This window comes from Rissa tridactyla, chromosome 1, assembly GCF_028500815.1.
Source record: "Rissa tridactyla isolate bRisTri1 chromosome 1, bRisTri1.patW.cur.20221130, whole genome shotgun sequence".
In the NCBI taxonomy this organism is placed as follows: Eukaryota; Metazoa; Chordata; class Aves; order Charadriiformes; family Laridae; genus Rissa; species Rissa tridactyla.
Genome location: NC_071466.1, coordinates 57199475 through 57218993, shown reverse-complemented (window position 1 = coordinate 57218993; position 19519 = coordinate 57199475). Strand labels below are relative to the sequence as shown.

At 38.5% G+C, this 19519-nt stretch overlaps 1 protein-coding gene across 1 annotated transcript in view; it reads right to left on the bottom strand.

Moving 5' to 3' along the window:
* Positions 1-19242, bottom strand: part of GPC5 (glypican 5) — a 736580-nt gene extending 717338 nt beyond the window's left edge. Inside the window, exons 1-2 of the mRNA XM_054188939.1 lie at positions 19051-19242; positions 4456-4617 (exon numbers count right to left, since the gene is read on the bottom strand). Of these exons, the coding sequence (XP_054044914.1) occupies positions 4456-4617; positions 19051-19216 (328 nt within the window). The 5' untranslated portion in view covers positions 19217-19242. The remainder of the gene's footprint in view (positions 1-4455; positions 4618-19050) is intronic.
* Positions 19243-19519: the final 277 nt, after the last annotated feature.

Below are 19519 nucleotides of genomic sequence, written 5' to 3'. Positions count from 1 at the left end.
TATTTTAGCTACTGACTACAACTTTATCATATTTAAATGTAGTAATTGTACTGTGACCTCAAACAATGTGATATAACAGTCTGACTTCACTTAATTCTGGTCTGCGTTAAAGTGGACATTGATCTATTGTGGAGTAATAATTTTACAGAAGAACAGGAAACTGTATCAGGAAAACCTGATTCAATATACTCCAGAACTTAGATCACAAAGGCATTAGAGTTCTCCTACATAGCAGTAAAAGGGTCAGGAAACGCTATATTGAAAAATGCAGTTTATTACCTCTTTCTTACAGAAGCATACTTGCCAAGTCCACTGTTTTGGTGATAGGTTGCCACATTCATAAATGATTCACAGTTCCATATTTTTAAATCAATTGTACAGTACTACAGTTGCCAAATATAGTAGCACAAAGAAAAGTCCATTTGCTTTCAGACTCTACAACTTAGTTATTATTTCTAAACTTCCCATTCAACCAGACAAGCTGCTATCTTGTTCTATGTCATATATTGCCACTTTTTAAAGGGTTATGAGCTCTCGGTGCAGAAAAATAGTGAAGTGACACAAGATCTGCTATTCTGTTGCACAGAGCTCCATCCCACTCCAAATCACCAGATACTTAGATGACTATTCAGTTCCCCTCCAAGTTGTTACAAAGTGTAGGGATTTTTTTTCCCCTACACAAAAACTGGCACTGAATTGTGACTACACAAGGGTTGACCCAGTCACAAGGGCTGACCCTGGTGGCGCTTGTTCCTCTTCTGTTTGAAGGTATAGACAAGGGTCAGTGCAAACTTTGAGTAACATCTAAGAACTGTGCAAAATGAGAGAGTGTGTGTATGTGTATATATATAGGTCTACAGCATATAAAATAAAGGTTAAAAAAGCATTTGTTTTTATGGTTACCACTAGAATGGAGATGTTACAGCCATCCCTGTACAGCATTCACTATCTTTTTCTCAGTTATTACTAAGATAATAAATACTAAAAATGCAGATGTGCAAGAATGTTATCCTATCAAAGTAACTGTCTTGAAGCATGGTTATCATAGAGCTTAAGTTTTCCAGTCACCCTTCAAAAGGGAAGAATAATTTCTTGCTCTCGATACTATTTCTCCCACTTACCAGACTAATATCTTATTTAACTTCACTCTCACCTATCCTTCTGTTCCCTTATCACTCCTCAAAGGTATTAAAAAGAAACAAGATTCACAGTGAAAAAGAAAATACATACTCTGAAACCCTGAAATGTAAGGAAAAAACTGCAACAGTACTTGCTAGAAAGTAGTACACAAGTGGTACGATTTGCATCATGTAGCTTGACATGTCCTACGAAACACGGAATTTTTGCAACATTTGAAAATTGTCAACAGAGAGTTACTGCCAGCCAGCAGCACTTAGCACAATATAGAACCACGGGATTTTGACAAACATTAGAAGGTGGCAAAGATATGTCAATATATACCTATATTTACTCTCATATAAGGATACATACATACACATAGAGTTAGTAGATAGACAGGCAGACAGATGCCTCATTTCATGAAAAAAGTCAGCCACCCTAAAGTATTTAGTACTTAGTGATCCTGAAGTACTCAGGATCTCTAGACTGTATTTAATAGAGAAAACACATCTCTGAAGAGCTCCAGAGGCAGATACAGATTACTTATTTTAACTGCCTACCTCTCTCTACTGAATATATAAGAAACTGAGAGAAAACATCAGCTATATGTTCTGTTTGGATCCAGTCCACCTCTTTTAGGCCATGGTATCCAACCTCAACAGGCTTCAAAAAGAGGCAGGTGGCAACCGTGGCAAAGCCCACGACACCTGCTCCCCTCTGGACACACCACAAGAATCCCCTTCATGCTTTCTGTGTAACTGCTGAGACATTTGTCCAGTTGCCAAAGTAGCAGAAGAGGTAATCTCACTCCTAGCTGCAGCCTCAGCTATACACAAAGGGAATGCCTAAAGACAGACACCCTGTCATACAGTAATTCAGATTGGAAAGCACTTTCACGAGGTCTCCAGTCCAAACTCCTGCTCAAAGCAGGGTCAAAACTGAATTCAGACCAGGTATAACTTATTATTATGTTCCTAGATTTCAAAATCCAAAAAACACCAGCAGCATTTTATTATGGTTTCTGAATCTGAAATCATTTAGCTTGAATTTTAATTGGCAACAGTAGCAATTCTTCAAAAAATTACCAGTATGTTCAACGGCATGTTTTTCCACAAATAACTACTTCAAGGTTTTAAATCTAAATAATACCATAATCCATGGAATATTCTTTCTTAATTATACTTCTTTACATAAAAGGAAATTAAAGACAAAAGTACAAAAGCATGTACTTCAAAAATAGATGAAGTATATAAGGTATATATATTATATATAAATAACAATATATAAAATAATATATATACTTTGAAGTATATGCTTTGAAAAATATTAAAAGCAAATGATGAAAGAAAGACAGTGGGAGAAGTAATTAGTGTTATGCTACATATTTGGGAAGGATGGCTTGTGTTCCTGCAATAAGAACTGCTCACACGTGTTTCACAAAAAAAAAATGAAAAACTGTCATTCTCAAGCAGTCCTGAAACCATCCGTCTATAGAGAGGACGTTATCATCCTTTGGGACCTTTCTTTGGGTCAGTGCTTCTTGAATTCCTTTCTACACTGTAAAATAGCATTAGTGGGAGAGTGAAAAGTGTGTATGTCCCACATTAGTGTCTGAACTGGTGTTTAGGGCATCCTCCTGGACTGGCAGGTGATATGGTTTGAATCTTTACAAGCTGAGAAGGGCCTAGAACACACACGCTGAATATCTGCTCAGATTGTACCCAAGGCAAGCACAGGCATTTCTCCCCAAAGGCATGCGTGTATCCCTGTCTTCCACCTACAGGGGAGAGGTACGCTCTACACGTGCTCTAGAAACACCCCACTGGCTGAGCTCCTCGGGACATAAAAGCAACAAAAACATAGTCTCTGGGTCCCGATTTCACTTAACTTCACTTAAATGTCACCTAAATCCCATTCTTGTGAAGACTGAGAAATCTTGGCATTGCACAAGTATGTTATCTAGACACCTAAGGTTTTTTTGTGAGTTGGTTTTTTGTTTTGTTTTTTAGGGATGGGGGAGAGAGGGAGGTGTTAAAACACCAAGGCAGAGTGTACAGCCCTCACTTAAGGAAAGTACAGTTGGGTTGCATACTGAGCTCTACAGAGTCTACAGCCCTAGGTTAGCAAAGCAATACAACATATTATACTAATATAGTGCAAAAAAAAGAGAGCTAATACACAGAAGTTGGAAGGAAGAATGAAGGCAGAAGAGAGGGAGGGAGAGATTTCTTCACACATTTTACCAATGATCTCCTGATCATGACACCCGTTGACAGCTGTGTTAGGCACACTAAATGGCAATACTCCCAGAAAGTAGAGAGCAACTACAACTTCTTTTTAGCATTAGACAGCCTAAATTTCCAAAAGGGAAGGCTTTAGTACCCCAGAGTCATCTTTGCTGCCCATTTTCTGACCCTAGGCAGTGGTTTTCATTCTGCTAATCATTTTGGCTTCACAAAATTAAAAATAAGAGAGTCACCAGAAGGACAACTTCCTAAGCCTGTACAAAGTTACCATTTTACCTTGTCCAATGAAGTAGTCATTAAGGCCGTAAGTCACGTTAACAGACAAATGACAAGACTGAAGGGCTTTGTCCTCAACACATGTGAACTCTATATCCCTTTCTATTACGTAAAACCTCATATTGCTACTATTTTTCACATATTCCCAGCTCCTAACCAATTTCTGCATTAACTTATGCAATATTAATTCAGAGAAAACTGAGTAGTATGCAGTGTAATTGCTAAAAGGCAATCCCACCACCAGCCCAAATAACTATTAATTTATCAGATAGCTTCCTATTGTGCATTGAGCAACTGTCATTCAACCTCCAATTTTTTTGTTAATTATTTTTAGAAACTCAGAAAAAAATTTTAGGAACTCAAAAGCTTACAAAACTAGATCCCAAAAACGAGCCTCAAAAACAAACTACCAAAGTATTTCTAGCAGAACAAAACAAAGAACATGGTGGGTGGAAATACTAGAATAACAAAATCTCTCTTTTGTAGCACCGCAGGCAGTAATTTTGCATTTTAGTATCATCCAAAATTAAACAAGTTCAACAGGAACGCCAAGGTACTGGTTTACAATTCAAATCAAAGCATCTTACTAAAATGGTTTCTTACTTTTTTCCAAATATCATTTTTTAAAAGTCACAAATTCCAAAAGCGATGCAGTTTCTAACCACCTGCATGATTTAATACTCCTTTGAAAGCATAAAAGCATAGGGAGAAACTAAAAATTAACACATAACTTCTATTACATGCATAAACTAATCAAAGGTGAAAATCAAGAAAAGTATGAAGCAGTTTGGAAACAAAAAGCAGAATGCCTTACCTTGAAAAGCAGCTGCATTACGAGATATTAAAAATTTTAATGTAGCACTTGATGTTTGAAGCACTTGCTGTATATCTTGCTTTGCTGCAGTCTGATATCTTTCTTCCATCTTTTTGGTACAGCATGTTGGATTTTTAGAAGTACAAACCTGGAGATCAGCCCCTAGAGAAAGAGATAATTACATTGATTACTACTAAACAGAAGTATGCAACACACAAATACATAGAAAACAGTTACTTTTTTTTTTTTTTTTACATAGGTATATACACTTAAAATACACAAAGCTTCAAAGACATCTCATCTTGTTAAACAAAAAAATAGAAGGGGATACTAACAAAAATCGTGTGGGAAGAGTACTTACTACAGTTAATTAATATCCAATAATGTAATTCTCCTGACACTGTAATCTTATTCCAGCTGTGAATATTACTAACTACTGTTGTTAAAATATATTGAATATGCATTGTACATCATTGTACAAGTGGCAGATGCCTCACCCCTGGAAACATTCAAGGTCAGGTTGGACAGGGCTCTGAGCAACCTCATGTAGTGGGAGGTGTCCCTGCTCATTGCAGGGGGTTTGGACTAGATGACTTTTAAAGGTCCCTTACAGCCCAAACCATTCTATGATCATCTAGAATACTGAACTGCTGGGCCAGCTCATGGCTGGCACTCTTGTTCTTCTGTAAATCTTGGACTGGAAAGAGCTAACTACTGCTAAATATTACAAACACACCAGTGGAAAGCCCATTCCTGATAGGTTTATAATGAATGCTGTAATATTAACTTTTATATGGAGTGGTCCTAAATTACAGTCTAATCCCTCTTACTGTGTCTTTCTCTACTGTCTAACATTCCTATGCATCTGTCACGCTGATCCACCACTTCACCAACAGGTCGGAAAACGTTCCTAGAAAGGAACACCTTTTCAAATTTTGTGCATGCTGAAATTCAAGAGGTGCAATTCACTACTGTTATAACAGCTGTCTGTTTCATTTTATTTTTTTCAACTGGAGCATGATCAAGAATGAAAATACCTTATTCACCTTCCTTGTTATCATGTGGTATTTAAAATCTTTTTTACACTGTATCTAAACAATGCTTTCTAAAATGAGGAAACAAACATTTCATGAAAGAAGAAAGATGTGAGAATTTAAATTGTATTAATACAAAATTTCACAGTCCAATCCAAATTCTGTTCTCAGATACACTGTTTCACTGAAAGATATCACAAGATTTCTAGCAAATATAATGAGAAACATTGTTTATCTGCTCTGTGGACTAAAGTCTAAGTCCATGGTTACGTGTATATGCATCATACTTTCTTCATAATAGTTAAAAAGGGAAGATCATGATCATAAGAAAAAAAGCAAGAAATTCAAATGTCAAAATTTAAATCCACACTGCCCTTGCCTCTACACTTGCTTTCAGCTCTTACACCACCTCTTTGTACTTAACCTTTTACTTCCCTACCACTAAACCTACAAGATTTAACATTCCTTTTAAATCTTTTTTCTCTATTTTTCTCTAATAAATTATAAGGGAGTATGAATATAGTTATGAAGAAAGGGAGGCCTTAGATACTTTCCACCCTAAATATTCCATTAGTTATCTTATGCAAATTAGTTGTTTTAAATAATAAATTGCAGAAAGCTAAGAAAGAAAAGTTAAGCTACTGAAGGGCATTCTGGAGGAACGGCAAAATGTTTGAATTCATTATATCAAACTTATGTCTCTTTATCCATGTGTTGGTTGGAGCAATCTTAATGAAGGGATTCCTAGCCCTGGAACTTCAGCTACACAGTGGGAAAAAATGTTATTATTTACATACAGCAATCCCAATCCTGAAGCAGGAACCTACTGTGTCATATTTAGACAGGTAGAAAAGATACAAAAGACTGCTTAGAAATCACATTTAGAAAAGCACAAGACCAGAATGAAACAGGTAGATTCTATGGACCATAAAAAACCAACCAACCAAAAAAAACAAAACAAAACAAAACAAAACACAAGGGAGTTATCCTACAATACTTGCCTCTACAATACTACACAGAAGTAATTTGATTCCCATGACAAATAAACGAACTTCCCTTGTTAATTGCAGATAATATGGCCTCAGATTTGCTGAATATTTCCTTCTGGTATCAGTGGTTTCCACCTTCACAATTCCTGGTCTCTCCACCCAAAAGCAGGTGTGGAAGGAGGATATGTTTGAACCTTCAGTATTAAATACTACAGAATTTCTCTTAATTTTTAAAGGATCTTTTCTGCTTCATGCTTTAGGTCATACAATGTAAGTTTTCAGGAAAACTAATTCATTTTAGTTAGGAATGCTGCTCAGGAATTGATATAATTCCATATTTACGAAGACAGAAGTTTGACTCCATACACACGAGAACAGTTTACTGCCCATGGTAAAAATGTGTGCCTTGAAATAAATCCATTTCACAGACATAAGCAGCAGTAAATATCATTCTGTTAAAAGAAAAGCAGTAGATACTTTAAGAAATCCTACTACTGTACAGAATTCACAAATCTGAGATTGCCTTCATGGTAGCATGCAAAAGTAAGAACGTAACTCCTGGATGTGAAAATGAACTAAGCCAAGTGAGATCCCTGTAAATCTCTCTGAAGTGGTTTCCAGTAGCAGTTTAACACACAGTGATTAGTACACCCACAAACCACAGTCCAGAAAGCTGAACACCTTCATTATCACAAGAGGAAGTTAAAACTCTATGCTAAAGCAGGTATAAATCACTGAACTGCAAGTATTAAGAAACTTTATTTCTTAAGTGTTATAGTATTGCTACAAGATATCTTTTTCCTCATACAGCTTGATGTTTTTGAAGGCTATTTATCCTCATAATTTATTTAAAAATAGAATTTCCATGTTCTTCAGTATGTACATTTTTACAATTTACAAACTAAGTAACACCTCCTGACCAGACACTTTTACAAATCTCTTGCCATGTGAAAACTTTAATATTCCATCCTCTGACATTCCAATTCAGCCAAAGAATGAAAACAAAGCTGCAAAATTAAGGCAGTCTATTAAACTACCTATTTATTAGCTACTCTAGTATTTTTGTTATGCATGCAAAAGAACGTCAGAGACATCCTTTAACAAAGGTGCTTGCCTCCCAGCAACATTAATGAACATCTTAAAAAAATTTTTACTGTGAATATTAAAAATACAGTTCATTAGTGCTCTACAACCTCAAAATCCATGTAATATCTATATACGGCCTCCCTCTCCTCCATCTCCACTGCATGCCCCTAAGCCAGATTTCAATCCTTTGGCCCCACTGACTCCAACCTCCTCCCAGTCCATACCAGCTCTCCAAACTTAAGCCCTTGCACTGCTGACCATCCTTACCTTATGCAGCATTCCCACATTCCCAGTCCCAGACACCATGATCCCACCACCAAAATACTGAAGACTCCTCTCCTCTCATCCCACTTTTCCTCACAAAATAATGGCATGCCCTGTGATAGTCCAAATCACAGCCCAGGGTAAATCAAAGCAGACACAGAAACTGCTATATCACGTAAGAGCAATATAATGCAGATTCGCGGCTCTGGGTGCAGGTCTCTGCAGAAGGCAATTGCTGCAGTGCAGCTGAAAGTAAAAAGTAGTGAAGGTGCAGCAGTGGGAATGGACCAAGTCATGGGACCCCAAGCAGCCACTTCAGGCACTTGTGCTTAAGGCTGGCGACATCTAGGATTTAAAACAAGCAAAGCTGGAACTTGAACTACATGAAAGTTTGTTTTTCTGCAACCTATAGCTGTAACTCTTACAACACTTGTTTAAAAGTTAAATCTTTTTATCAGGGCAGTGGTGATGGCTTCAGCAAAATTTGGTTCTGGAAAGAGACAGCAGGTTACTCAAGGGAATGGGTCGAGAGAACAGATTAGTGGTGCATGACTCAAATAAATCAACGTAAGGATTAAAGCTATGGTAATACTACCTCACTCCAGAGGTGAGTTATGCTGCATGTACATATAACATAAACCTTCAGGTGCAATTACTCTAAGGCAAAACACATCTAAGTTAACGTTGTTTAAGGAAATAAAACACTGCAAGTTTCTATTAATCCTTTTAAGTCTTCTTGCTCATGATTAGATACATTTGCTGTCACACTGAATACTAATTAATTTAAATATTAGCTACAGTAAATGAAAATTTTAAAATAACATACTGTTAAAACAGCAAGCAGAAAACTGAACTAATATACCACCCACTTACAAACAAATTAAAGGAACAATAAACAAGCCTGCAGCAATATTTTCTCATCACACCAGAAAGGTCTATCCACAGGTATGACACGCAGTTCTCCCTCCCATTTTATTTTTTTTTATTCTCAAAGAGTTTATTACACAAAAAATATCACAGTACGAGACAAGCTAAGGTATAGTCCGTAGTATGCCAGCAGCAATACACCTGACAAACACCAAGAGAAAAAAAATGTTTATACTGATAGCAATATCCACAGTATTGCATTACAACGGCCTTTTTTCATTTTTGGCTACTGAATATTATCTTCTGCTTGTAACAAAAAACAACTCACTAGTGTCGAAAAAAGGCAGGCAGCTATCTAGTCATGTAACAGACACTGTAAAAGAGAGGAACCATGTTATTAAGTTGTTTGGACAGATTTCAATGCCATACCAATTTTAGACTTACTGTATTCCTTATTCCCTTGATTATGTTCTTTAGGTTCTTTTCTGAAAAGGAAATGTTTGCTTATTTACAAGCAGATTCTCTATTTGTTCTTTTTTCATTATTTGTGCATATTAATTCTCTTTACTAACCTTCAAACAAATCAGCAGAGAGATCAAAACAAAAGAATTTTTCATATAACCTGATCTATTACTGTTTGTCTATTTGCCTCACATTGACAAACCAAGCAATTTTACAATTCTTTGCAGTAATTGTTTTTTCTTAAAACTCCAATTCTACTGTTCCAAGAAAGTCTTTCATCTTCATAAAGAAGTATTTAGCCAGCATGACTTAGGAAAAAAAGAGTGCATGGGGGATGGAGGTCACTTGTGATACTACAAATCTAAGACAGAGAGGTTTTTTAACCCACATGCATGAATTTTCAGGTGTTTGGTCCATCATTATTAATATTGCTGCTCAAATTTACATTTGGTAACTAATATATCCATTAATTTGAATTGGGACTCTAAAATGGAAATATCCCATTAAGAGAATATTTCTGTCCTATATGATGCCCTAAAGAAATAGATGCTGAACAGTTCAGCAGAAATTCATCATTGCAGAAATTCATCATTTCAGAAATTCATCTAAACAGACTAACACCTGGATTAAATTACAAACTCCTATGTTGCTGAAACCTCTAGGGCTATTAGAAATTGTATTTTAAATCCGTGTCCGATCTTGCCCAAAGCCTGTCTTTGTCAAGAAACATGCTCAGCACCTACTTAAGAGACTGACACAGAAGCTAACTCAGAACAACCCTGAGCTTGGCTTTCTCTCAAAGCTGCATCACTTTTATGAGGGCAAAAACACTAAAATTACTTCATTTCTAGATATCCACAAGATAACCCACTGCTCCTATATTGTTCTAAAAAAGGTCTCTCCACTCTTCCTGCAATGTGCTCCTTCAGTTAACTAGTAGCGCTGAGATTCCTAATGACCACTTTGGCTTCCAAATCCTTTAATTCTACCAGGTGCTGGAAGCAATCATTCTCAACATGCTTTTCTCACTTCCAATTTCACAAATCAGCCTGAGAACCCTGATCGACTCATGTCATGTACCTGTCTTTCATAAATATTTAATACAATTATATATTTATATAAAAATAAAAACATTTATTTTCTAGCACAATTCTCAGTATTTTTCATATTTCTCAATTTCATACTTTTTAAGTTTAATACGCCTAATTATCCTTATTTTCTTCTTTACCTCAGAAAATTTTTGTTATGAGCCCAACAAATCTGTCAGACTAAGAAACACAGCAGCAGTTTGAACTAGAATTAAACAACAAAGAGGAGGATAAATTAATCTAGATTAATTTTACTAAGCATTGTCTGCATTAGGACTTTCTTGCAGTGTTCTTCGTGAGCTGAAAACATGATAATGAAGAAAACAGAACTATGCAGTGTCACACTGAAGACTCACATACTCTGCTGCACTTTTCACAACTTGCTTCTCTGCTGTGATGGCGTATCCAATATACACATTTTCCAGAGATGAACTTAGACAAAAAAGTTAGCATATCAATATGGAATACATTTTCAAGGCCACAAACAGAATTAATAAAGCATAGAAAGTCTTAAAAGCAGAAAAACTTTCAAAGTTCAACTGTTAATTTGCAGATGGAACATAATGAATACACTCAAGCCTGTTTTTCAGGGCTAAGTTAGGTATTTTAGTACAGCAGAAGTGAAAAGCATTAGAAGGATATTTTAAAAAAGTAAAATTGGATACTTTTCTATTAATGTCATCAACAAGAATTTAAGATTTTCTAGCTGTTCTCTAGGGGCACACGCACAGGGATCAATCATGGTCTTTATTGACTATAGTTTTGAACTAGGTCTATGATCTTAAATAGTGGTCTGAAATATCAAGTATATCTTTTTTAGAGCATCACAGAAGTGTTTCCATGGTATTCTAAATATTACAAACAACTATTCTGACTTTCTGTGTGTGTGTGCGTGAGGCAAGAAAGGCAACACAACAAAAACCCAACTAATGAAGCAACCCTTCAAAGTATGCAGAGCTCACCTGAAGCTGATAATTCATAACTTGTGATGCTCCTGCTGCTTTTTTATCTGCTTTGAGCTGTGGGCAGAAGGGCAATGCACAATAATCAGAGCACATCAGCAGAGAAAAGGGGCTCCTGAATTTTAACCTTGTCAGCACCACAGTGGTGGGATCTCAGGATAATTTCATTCGTGATTTCTTCAGGAAGTACAAATTCTGTCTGGTAATTATTGGTCTGGGCTTTGCCTGTGTCTGGGCACACCTTAGCTGTGGAATGCAAAAGCACTTCCCGGATACAGAGTCCCCATATGCGTGCTGGCCATGTTTCAGCTCCACACCAAGCTCCAGGCACTTGGCATCCTCCTCCAGCACAGGGGCAGGAATATTTACCCATGCAGGCTACGAGGGAGCTGGGGCAGGCACCAGCCAGTGGATGAACAGAGCTACAGGGTCCTGCCAGGCAATTTTTATACAAGCCCATCTATTTCCCCTCTCCTTGTGTAATTTCAGGGCTACTATACACTTTCGTTTAGTTGTTATTGTAGAGAAGATTATTTCACTGATATTAAGGAAAGTGCCATAGTTGTTTAGTTTCTAGCATCGATTAAAGTCAGTGACACTAAATATACACAGAGATATCATGCTTTTGCCCTGAACCCCTTCCCTGAAAATGTAAAAGGTTAAACTGTGTATCCTCCTGATTGGCTTTAGGCTCTAGATTTTCTGATCAACACTACTTTTCCTTCTTTTTGACCTTCATTTGAGAACGCATTTATCACAGGAAGGTCATTAAGATTAACTCATTTCTATTCCTAGAATAAAAAGAATAAAAAAAGGAAAAAAAGGATGCCATGTTTTCCTGATGCTACCTACCCTCAGTTGCAACATACACCATTTAGTTTTACTAACAACATAAAATCATTCACATTTTACAGGGCTGAATCAGATTAGTTAATAAATTTTTAGAAGTTGTTTTTTTTCTTTTAATTAAAAGATACTACTACATTTTAGTTATTAACAAATAATATACACAGCGTCTGCTCACATGCAATTCCATGTGTATATAGGCTCACACATGCAGAATACTTGTTTAGTATTAAAATTAAATAACCTGAAGATTAGCTCTATCAGCCAAACTGTGCTTAATATTTTAAACAAATGTTAGGCAGTGCTTAGCTTTTAAGCCTTCTGCGCTTTGCTTCTTGTAAAGCAGGAGGTAATATGAAATTTTACCTAGGCTTAATATGAGCTTTAGTATAGCCTCAAGAAGATATTTAGCAAGAAGTCATTCTAGCAAAACTTTAAAATAATAACAAATATTTATTTATGGTTTCATATGACTCTTCAATATTATTTTAGTCCCTTGATTTTATGGTAAGCATTTTTTTTAAGCAGCATCTATTTAACATGGATACCACTCCCAATCCTAAAGGAACTTTGTTTTATACTTTAAGACTGCTAATCACATGCATATAAAAGCACATTTTATTGACCTACTTCTGTTCCAGCTCACTAAACACAGCTGCTTTCAATGGTCAGGAAAAAGTAACCAAACACATCATGCAAAAGAACCCAACTGACTAAAACTGGAGCGGTTGCTCAAAACCCAGAGAGTGGCTTTGTGGAGAGCTACAGAACAAGCAACAGCTTATGGATAACATTTCAGAAGAGGGTATGTAAACCAGCAAGCGAACCAGGTCGTTCCATTTCAGTACAACCAATGTTAAAAACCCACAGACTTATTTTCTGTGTTTTCACATCTAAAAATCTTCCTGTCTTCCACAAGAATCATTTTGTCAATAAGCAATTATTTTGAAATACAGTGAGAAAACATTTTCTGCTCCAATAAGAAATATTGGCTCTTTTCAGTACCAAGTTATGAAGACCCTACGCTGCAATCTATTTTTAGACAAGATCACAAGACATCAAAAAGTGAAATAACTTAGCTTGTAATAAATGTATATTAACATAAACAGTTATAGTACAGGAAAGGTTTTACAACTGAAAGCCATCTAGATGGGTGTAGAAAAAACAGTTCAGCAGTAATAAAATGTAATTACTCTGAGGTATAGGTTTACCTATTTCCAGAAGATCCAGAGCTGATTTCAAACTTTTATTCATGGTCTCAACCATACAAATCTATATTTTCAGTACCTTGAGATAAAGTGCTCGCAGGATGAGGACGCCAATTTGCCAGGAAGAGAAAATACCAGATGTGTGGTAAATTTCTGCCTGTCTGCTTAGACGAATACGTCCATGAGGTCAAATCCAGAGTCTGAAAAATCCCAAAACAGACCTAGGATTGTCATGATAAACAGTCTTTTAAAAGCCAGCACTGAAGTGCCATAGGGCCTGGAAGCAATTGTTCAAACCAGTGGTTTACTGCAAAATAGATTTGCAACCTGTATCAAACATCAGTCCTTCTCATGCTTGCCCTTTAATATCCGTTAACTCATTTTTGTTCCAAGCGCCACTTCAGACTTAGCATTAATCACCATCATTATGACTAAAGTACTTTATCATTGCTAAATAAAAGAGGCAGGGATCAGCCTCAGGCACCTGGCCTTGACTGTCCGCACTGCTGAACTATCATCTCACCTCTTTCTGAGGCTCTGTTCAAGTGGTGCCAGGACTTCTCTCAATGCAGTGCCCAACTGCACTTCTAGGGATGGTGTGTTCTACACTATTCTACACATACTGCTTTCAGAGGACACCATAGGCAACACTGTAGTACAGGTTTGGCTCCTTCCTAACACCCTCTAAGATCATCCTCCTACTAGCAGGAACCCTAGCAAGGTACAGGCATCCCTTCATACACCCATGCTACTGCTCACAGCACAAAACGTGCATTCATGTTACACTACACCCGCTGCCTGCGAAAAGCCTTCCTATTTTTAAGACTGACTGAATTGTAGGCGAGGAGAACCCCAAAAATCCATAGTGCCTTAGCATTACAAGAGCATCATATTGGATCTAGAGAAGACTCAAAGGCAAACACCATCAAGTGAGGACAGTCGGTCCCTTCTACAGGATACCAGCCTTTAGCAGTGCAGACATGAGCCAACCTGCTCCACCCACCATGAGATCCCCAAATGTTTCAAGAATTGTTTCACAGTGATCATTTTGTGGATCCAGAGATGAAATATTACTTGCATGCAGGAACCAACAGTGTATGTTCACACACACACACAGAAAAATATGTTGCGGGCAACAGTCCTTACAAAATCAGATGTGATATAATGAACATCAATAACTGATACGACAGAGCAACTCACTTTTTGTCTCTACCTAAAGCCTCTTCCGGAGATCTGAATGTCAGTTAGACAAATAGAGTAACTAGAAGTGCCCTTGCCTGTACACACCAAAAAGACAAAAAAAATAAAAAATTCTTGATTTGACTTCAGATAGAACCAAAATCCAAATTACCTGGATGTAACTCATACTAGAAACCCCAATTAAAATTCAAAGATCATTTTGTAGTTGCATCAAAGTACTCAGATCTGGATTTTAAACGGACTTCTATTATCACATTAAGCTGAATTAGCAAGAATATTTTAACTTGAATTAACAAAAGAGCATTGCACATCAACTTTTTCTGAGATTATCTCATCCTTCAAGCATAGTTTGCCTCATTTATTCAACTTCATATGCATAATGATCCTCTATCAAAAAGCCTTTGCAATAAAATTTATACTAATCACATAGTCTTCACTCTTTATTATGTTTCTTGTTCTCACAGCTGAATACATGACCTCCCGAAAGTTGCTGAAATCCAGATTGATTCCTGAAAAAAAAAAAAAAACCAAAACACAAACAAACAAAAAAACCCAACCAAACCCAAATAAACAAACAAACAAAAAAAAAAAAACACAAACACCAAAAAACCTGCTGAGAACTTGGAAAAAATATCTCCAGCATTTTCTTCCACTTCACTGGGAACTGTTTGATTCTACAGTTCCAGCAAATGTAACATTTTTCAATAAGCCATGGAATTCAGCTTTTTGGTGCAAACAGAAGCGCCTGACAGTTTGTTTACTGATGTACCTACTGGAAGCCCTTTGCCAAGAAGACAAGGGTGACTGGCTTACTGTCCCATCCTATTCTGCTGTTCTACAGATTCCAGGAGAAGGAAACTGGAGAAGAAATCTTATTTGCAACCAAAAGAACAAGGAGAATTGAGAGCTCCCATCTGTCTGAAAAATGAGCTGCTGAAATCAGCTATAAACTCTAGCTTTACTAGCATACGTGGGGTAAGAGTGGAATTCTTCAAGAAAGTGGTTTATGTTGCAATATCAGAAACTGAGCATAGGAAACAAAAATATCTTAAAAGAAGTATTTTGCAGAAACCAATTTTATTTTTAAATAATCCAAACAATGTGTATATACAAAAATAAAACAAAAAACCCCAAACCAAACCTTTGTGGCCTTTTTGTATTTAATTCATGCTTTGCATGTTGTTTGATTGCCCATATAATGAAAAGGGTTTTTTAGGATTTTTAATTAGTGAGGTTTTTCTGGACAGCCTCAACACTACCACACTTGTAGCACAGAACCAGACAGTAAAAAACAAAGTATTTTTGCAACTAACATTTAAAAGCAGTATGAAAGTGATAAATGTTTCAATGCAGCGTGTGATGGGGCTGAGCGTAACTCTGTACTATAGTTCACAAATCACTGCTACAAAAGATTGAGCACAGCTAGTCAGGTTTCTTCATTGCTGGGGAGTAGCAATAAAAAACCTTGGTTTTGTTAAAGATATTAATTTATCTTGATTATTAGCTGCCAATTTCAGCACCATGATATCCTGTTATGAGACTGATAACACAAACTCAAATTTGTGGTTCCCATACCCCTCAAGATCACCTTCATGCATGTATCTAGCATTTTTGCTTATAATGACAGAGATATTTTTGCTCCTTCAAAGATACATGAACTACATACAATGGCTGCAAAGCTAATTATATAAAATAATGCACAGTGTTTTGCGCTAACATATATTCAAAATACAGACACATGGCAGTCCTCAAATGAAACAGAATTATAATTTGCATAATTTACTGATATAAGGCTGCTTAGTCTTTATTACTACTATAAAGATGAAAAAATACAATTCTGAATGCTACAGTCTTATTTTTACATAAGCAATGAAAGCAAGGCCAACGTAAGCCAACTTCTTCCCTATAATTTTTCTGACTATAGAGGTAGCCTTCCACTGTATACAAATCCATACACCAGCTAACATTCCCACATTTTTTCAGCTAGTGATCCTTCTCCACGTAAAAGGTGTGGTTCAGCTTAAGGCATTTAAATGAAGGTGTCCTTATACAAGCTAGGTCTAAAGTACCCCTAAAATAAAGAAATGTAGGCAATACGATAGAAGCAAAGGACCTATGCAGCTCACTCTGAAGTCGACATCTAACATTTGACAGCTGAGTAGCTCCCAGATGCCACTGGCTGTCCTGGCCGTGCAGTGCAGTTGCCCACAGATATCCCACCCGCTGCCACTCCAGAAAGACACGAGTGTCCCAGAGGTATCACATCTGCCAGCGCCATGGGGATATTCCAGAGACTCTAGGGAAACTCAAATGGTGCCAGATGCCTACATTTAAGTAACCAAATTAAGCCTTATAAAGGCAGCTTTGACATCTGTTTCCACAAGTGGACACCTACGGAAAGTGTTTGTGTGTGTTTCACACACAAATGCCTTTCTAAGTGCCATCAGATGAGATTTTTAAATATTTTTTATTTCTTGCCTCAAAAAAAGGCTGAATATAGAAGATCAGTAGCAAAAGTGACATTTCTTTCCTCTTCGCATTATGTTTCCAGCCTACGAATACCTTTAATCACATCTAAACCTTCTAAAATACTCATTTAATCCCCATTTTCTTGTCATCTCCAATTCTGAATAGATTTTACTGTTCGCAATTATTTGTTTCGTGTACCTCTGAGATCAAAGCTAGTCAGAGCGAGAACTCTGACACTTGTACTTGGCTCCTCGAGGGCTGGCGTTTTCCAGGCTGCCCACAGCAATGCAATTCCTTCAAAGGGTGGAAGGCTGCTGACCACACAGCTGTACCGCACCTCCTGCTGACTGCTGCTTGCAGGGGCAGCAGCGGAGAGAGGAATTCTTTTATTACTCTTCTAATTCAAAACCAGCTTTTGCTTCAGGAACAGCAAATACAGAAAAGTCAAAAGAAGAAAATGAGAGGGGTGTTATAAAAATATTATAGGGGAAGGGAGGAAATCAGAGAGGAGGGCAGAAGAAATATATATAAAGTACTGTATTTCTTTCCTCTTGAGGCAACATGATTCCTCCTTATCCCCAGTATACAAGCGAATCCATGGTATCAAAGTAAATGACAATGGCAGAGAAAGTGTAATAGTTACGCGAGACTGCGGAATGAGAAGAATATAGATAAACTGCTACCATACCATTCATACTGATATAATTGACACAAATTATCAGCACAAAAAATTTAAATCACTGACAGGGCTTTGACTCAGATTTCACTTTCCAGACATCTTCCTTTGCACAGTACCCATCTAACCAGGCTTTCCAATTAAAGTGTTTATTTTCTTTTTAGCAAAGACAATAATATAACCTTTAGCTAAGGACAATGTAAGAAGACGATGTAAATTCTCAAATGTACTGGTAGCCTAAATATAGTACTTTGATTTGTAAACTACACTTTGCAATATTAAGCCCGTTAAGTTTAGGATTATCTGTTATGTTTTAAAATAGAGTGATTAAAAACTTGTATTTTGAAGTTATTCCTTTAGGAATGAAAATAGTATGCCCTATCTCAACTTGCAGTTAATAAAAAATACACAGATTACCTTAAAAAAAAAGGAAGATGCTATTGACAGTTTAAAGTGAAGGGGATGTTAATTTAGCTTTTGTTGCACTGAGAAGTCATTTTCTATCATGACAGCATTGACTCACATTTACTAGTTAACATGTCATCTAAACACGAACATACTTTACAGATATCGGGGGCGGGGGGGGGGAAGGTGTTTTTCCAATGCTATATCCCTGACCATAAAAATACCTAAATTTTAATTCTGTGATTAGCACCACTGAAATCAACTGAGTTTCTCACCAGGCTGGAAAGAAACCCCAAATCTAAGAAGGTACATCTTATTACATACGTGCTTTGTCACGTCATTTAGCATCTGCTTGAAAAAAGTTTCATTGTTGATATAAATGCTAGGATGTACTCAAATTGCCATTATTTAAGGCATTACTTTCCCAGGACTTTCATTCAGTTACAGCTATAGGCAGACATCCAGTAGACAAAATGTGCAGATCCACCACTCGCTGTGGTGTAAATCGTTCTCATTTCACACAAGAGTAACTCCACCAGTCCAAGACGCAGTTCGGCGGCTCTCCCTGTCCCTTCAGGGTCTGCACTGGCACCGATGTCCCTGTGCCTGCCCACAGACAGCTGAAAGCACGGCGACCCCCCCAACCAGCTGAAGCTGGCTCTCTTTGCGCCCCACGCGATACGGCATACGAGGGGGAGCAAGGGGCTTTTAGGCAGGTGTCGGGGTGCTCCAGCTTTTGCAGAGCGTTTTCTCTCTCGAGTAAGGAGACGGACATCCCCCCCGCCACGAAAAAGACCCCATCAACCCCCGATGTAAGCGCGGAGGCAGGACGGCCCAGGAGGCACGACCGGTGCCCAGCGGAGTCGCAGCTGGAGCGGGCGAGCCCCGGCAAGCCCCGCCGCCGGCACCACCCGCTCATCACCGTCAGCGGCACCAAAGTCAAACCCGCCCTCCCCGCACCCGGGCAGAGAAGCTCCCGGGGCCCCCGCCGCTCCTCGCCCCTTCTGCCCCCCCAGCTCCCTGCGGGTTGTCCCTTTACCTGCCCTCGGGGACTCCGGGATGCCTCGGAGGGGACCGAGCTGCCGCATCTGGAAAACTTTCCGGACGCTCTCGCAGCTCGGCGGCGGCTCCGCACCCCCGGAGGCGGCGGCCAGGAGGAGGGCGCCGAGGCTGAGGACGCCGAGGCTGAGGCTCTTCCCCCCCATGGCAGGGAGCGCGGCTGAGACGCCCCCGAGCCGCCGCCGTCGGGCCCGCGTCCGCCGCCGGGGGCGGGGGGGGAAGCTGCCAGCACCGCCCCCGCTGGGACCCTCCCCCGGCCCGGCCCCCGGCTGCCCACCGCCCGCGTCTCGGTGCCTTCACACCGCCCCGTCGGGGCTGGGAGGTGGGCATGGACCGTTTGGGGAGACCCCCACATGGCCCGGGGGGGTGCAGGGTGGGGAGGTGAAACCTGCAGGGAAAAGAAGCAACGCGTTGCTGTGTAAGCAATAAACCCCAGAAAGCACGAAAAA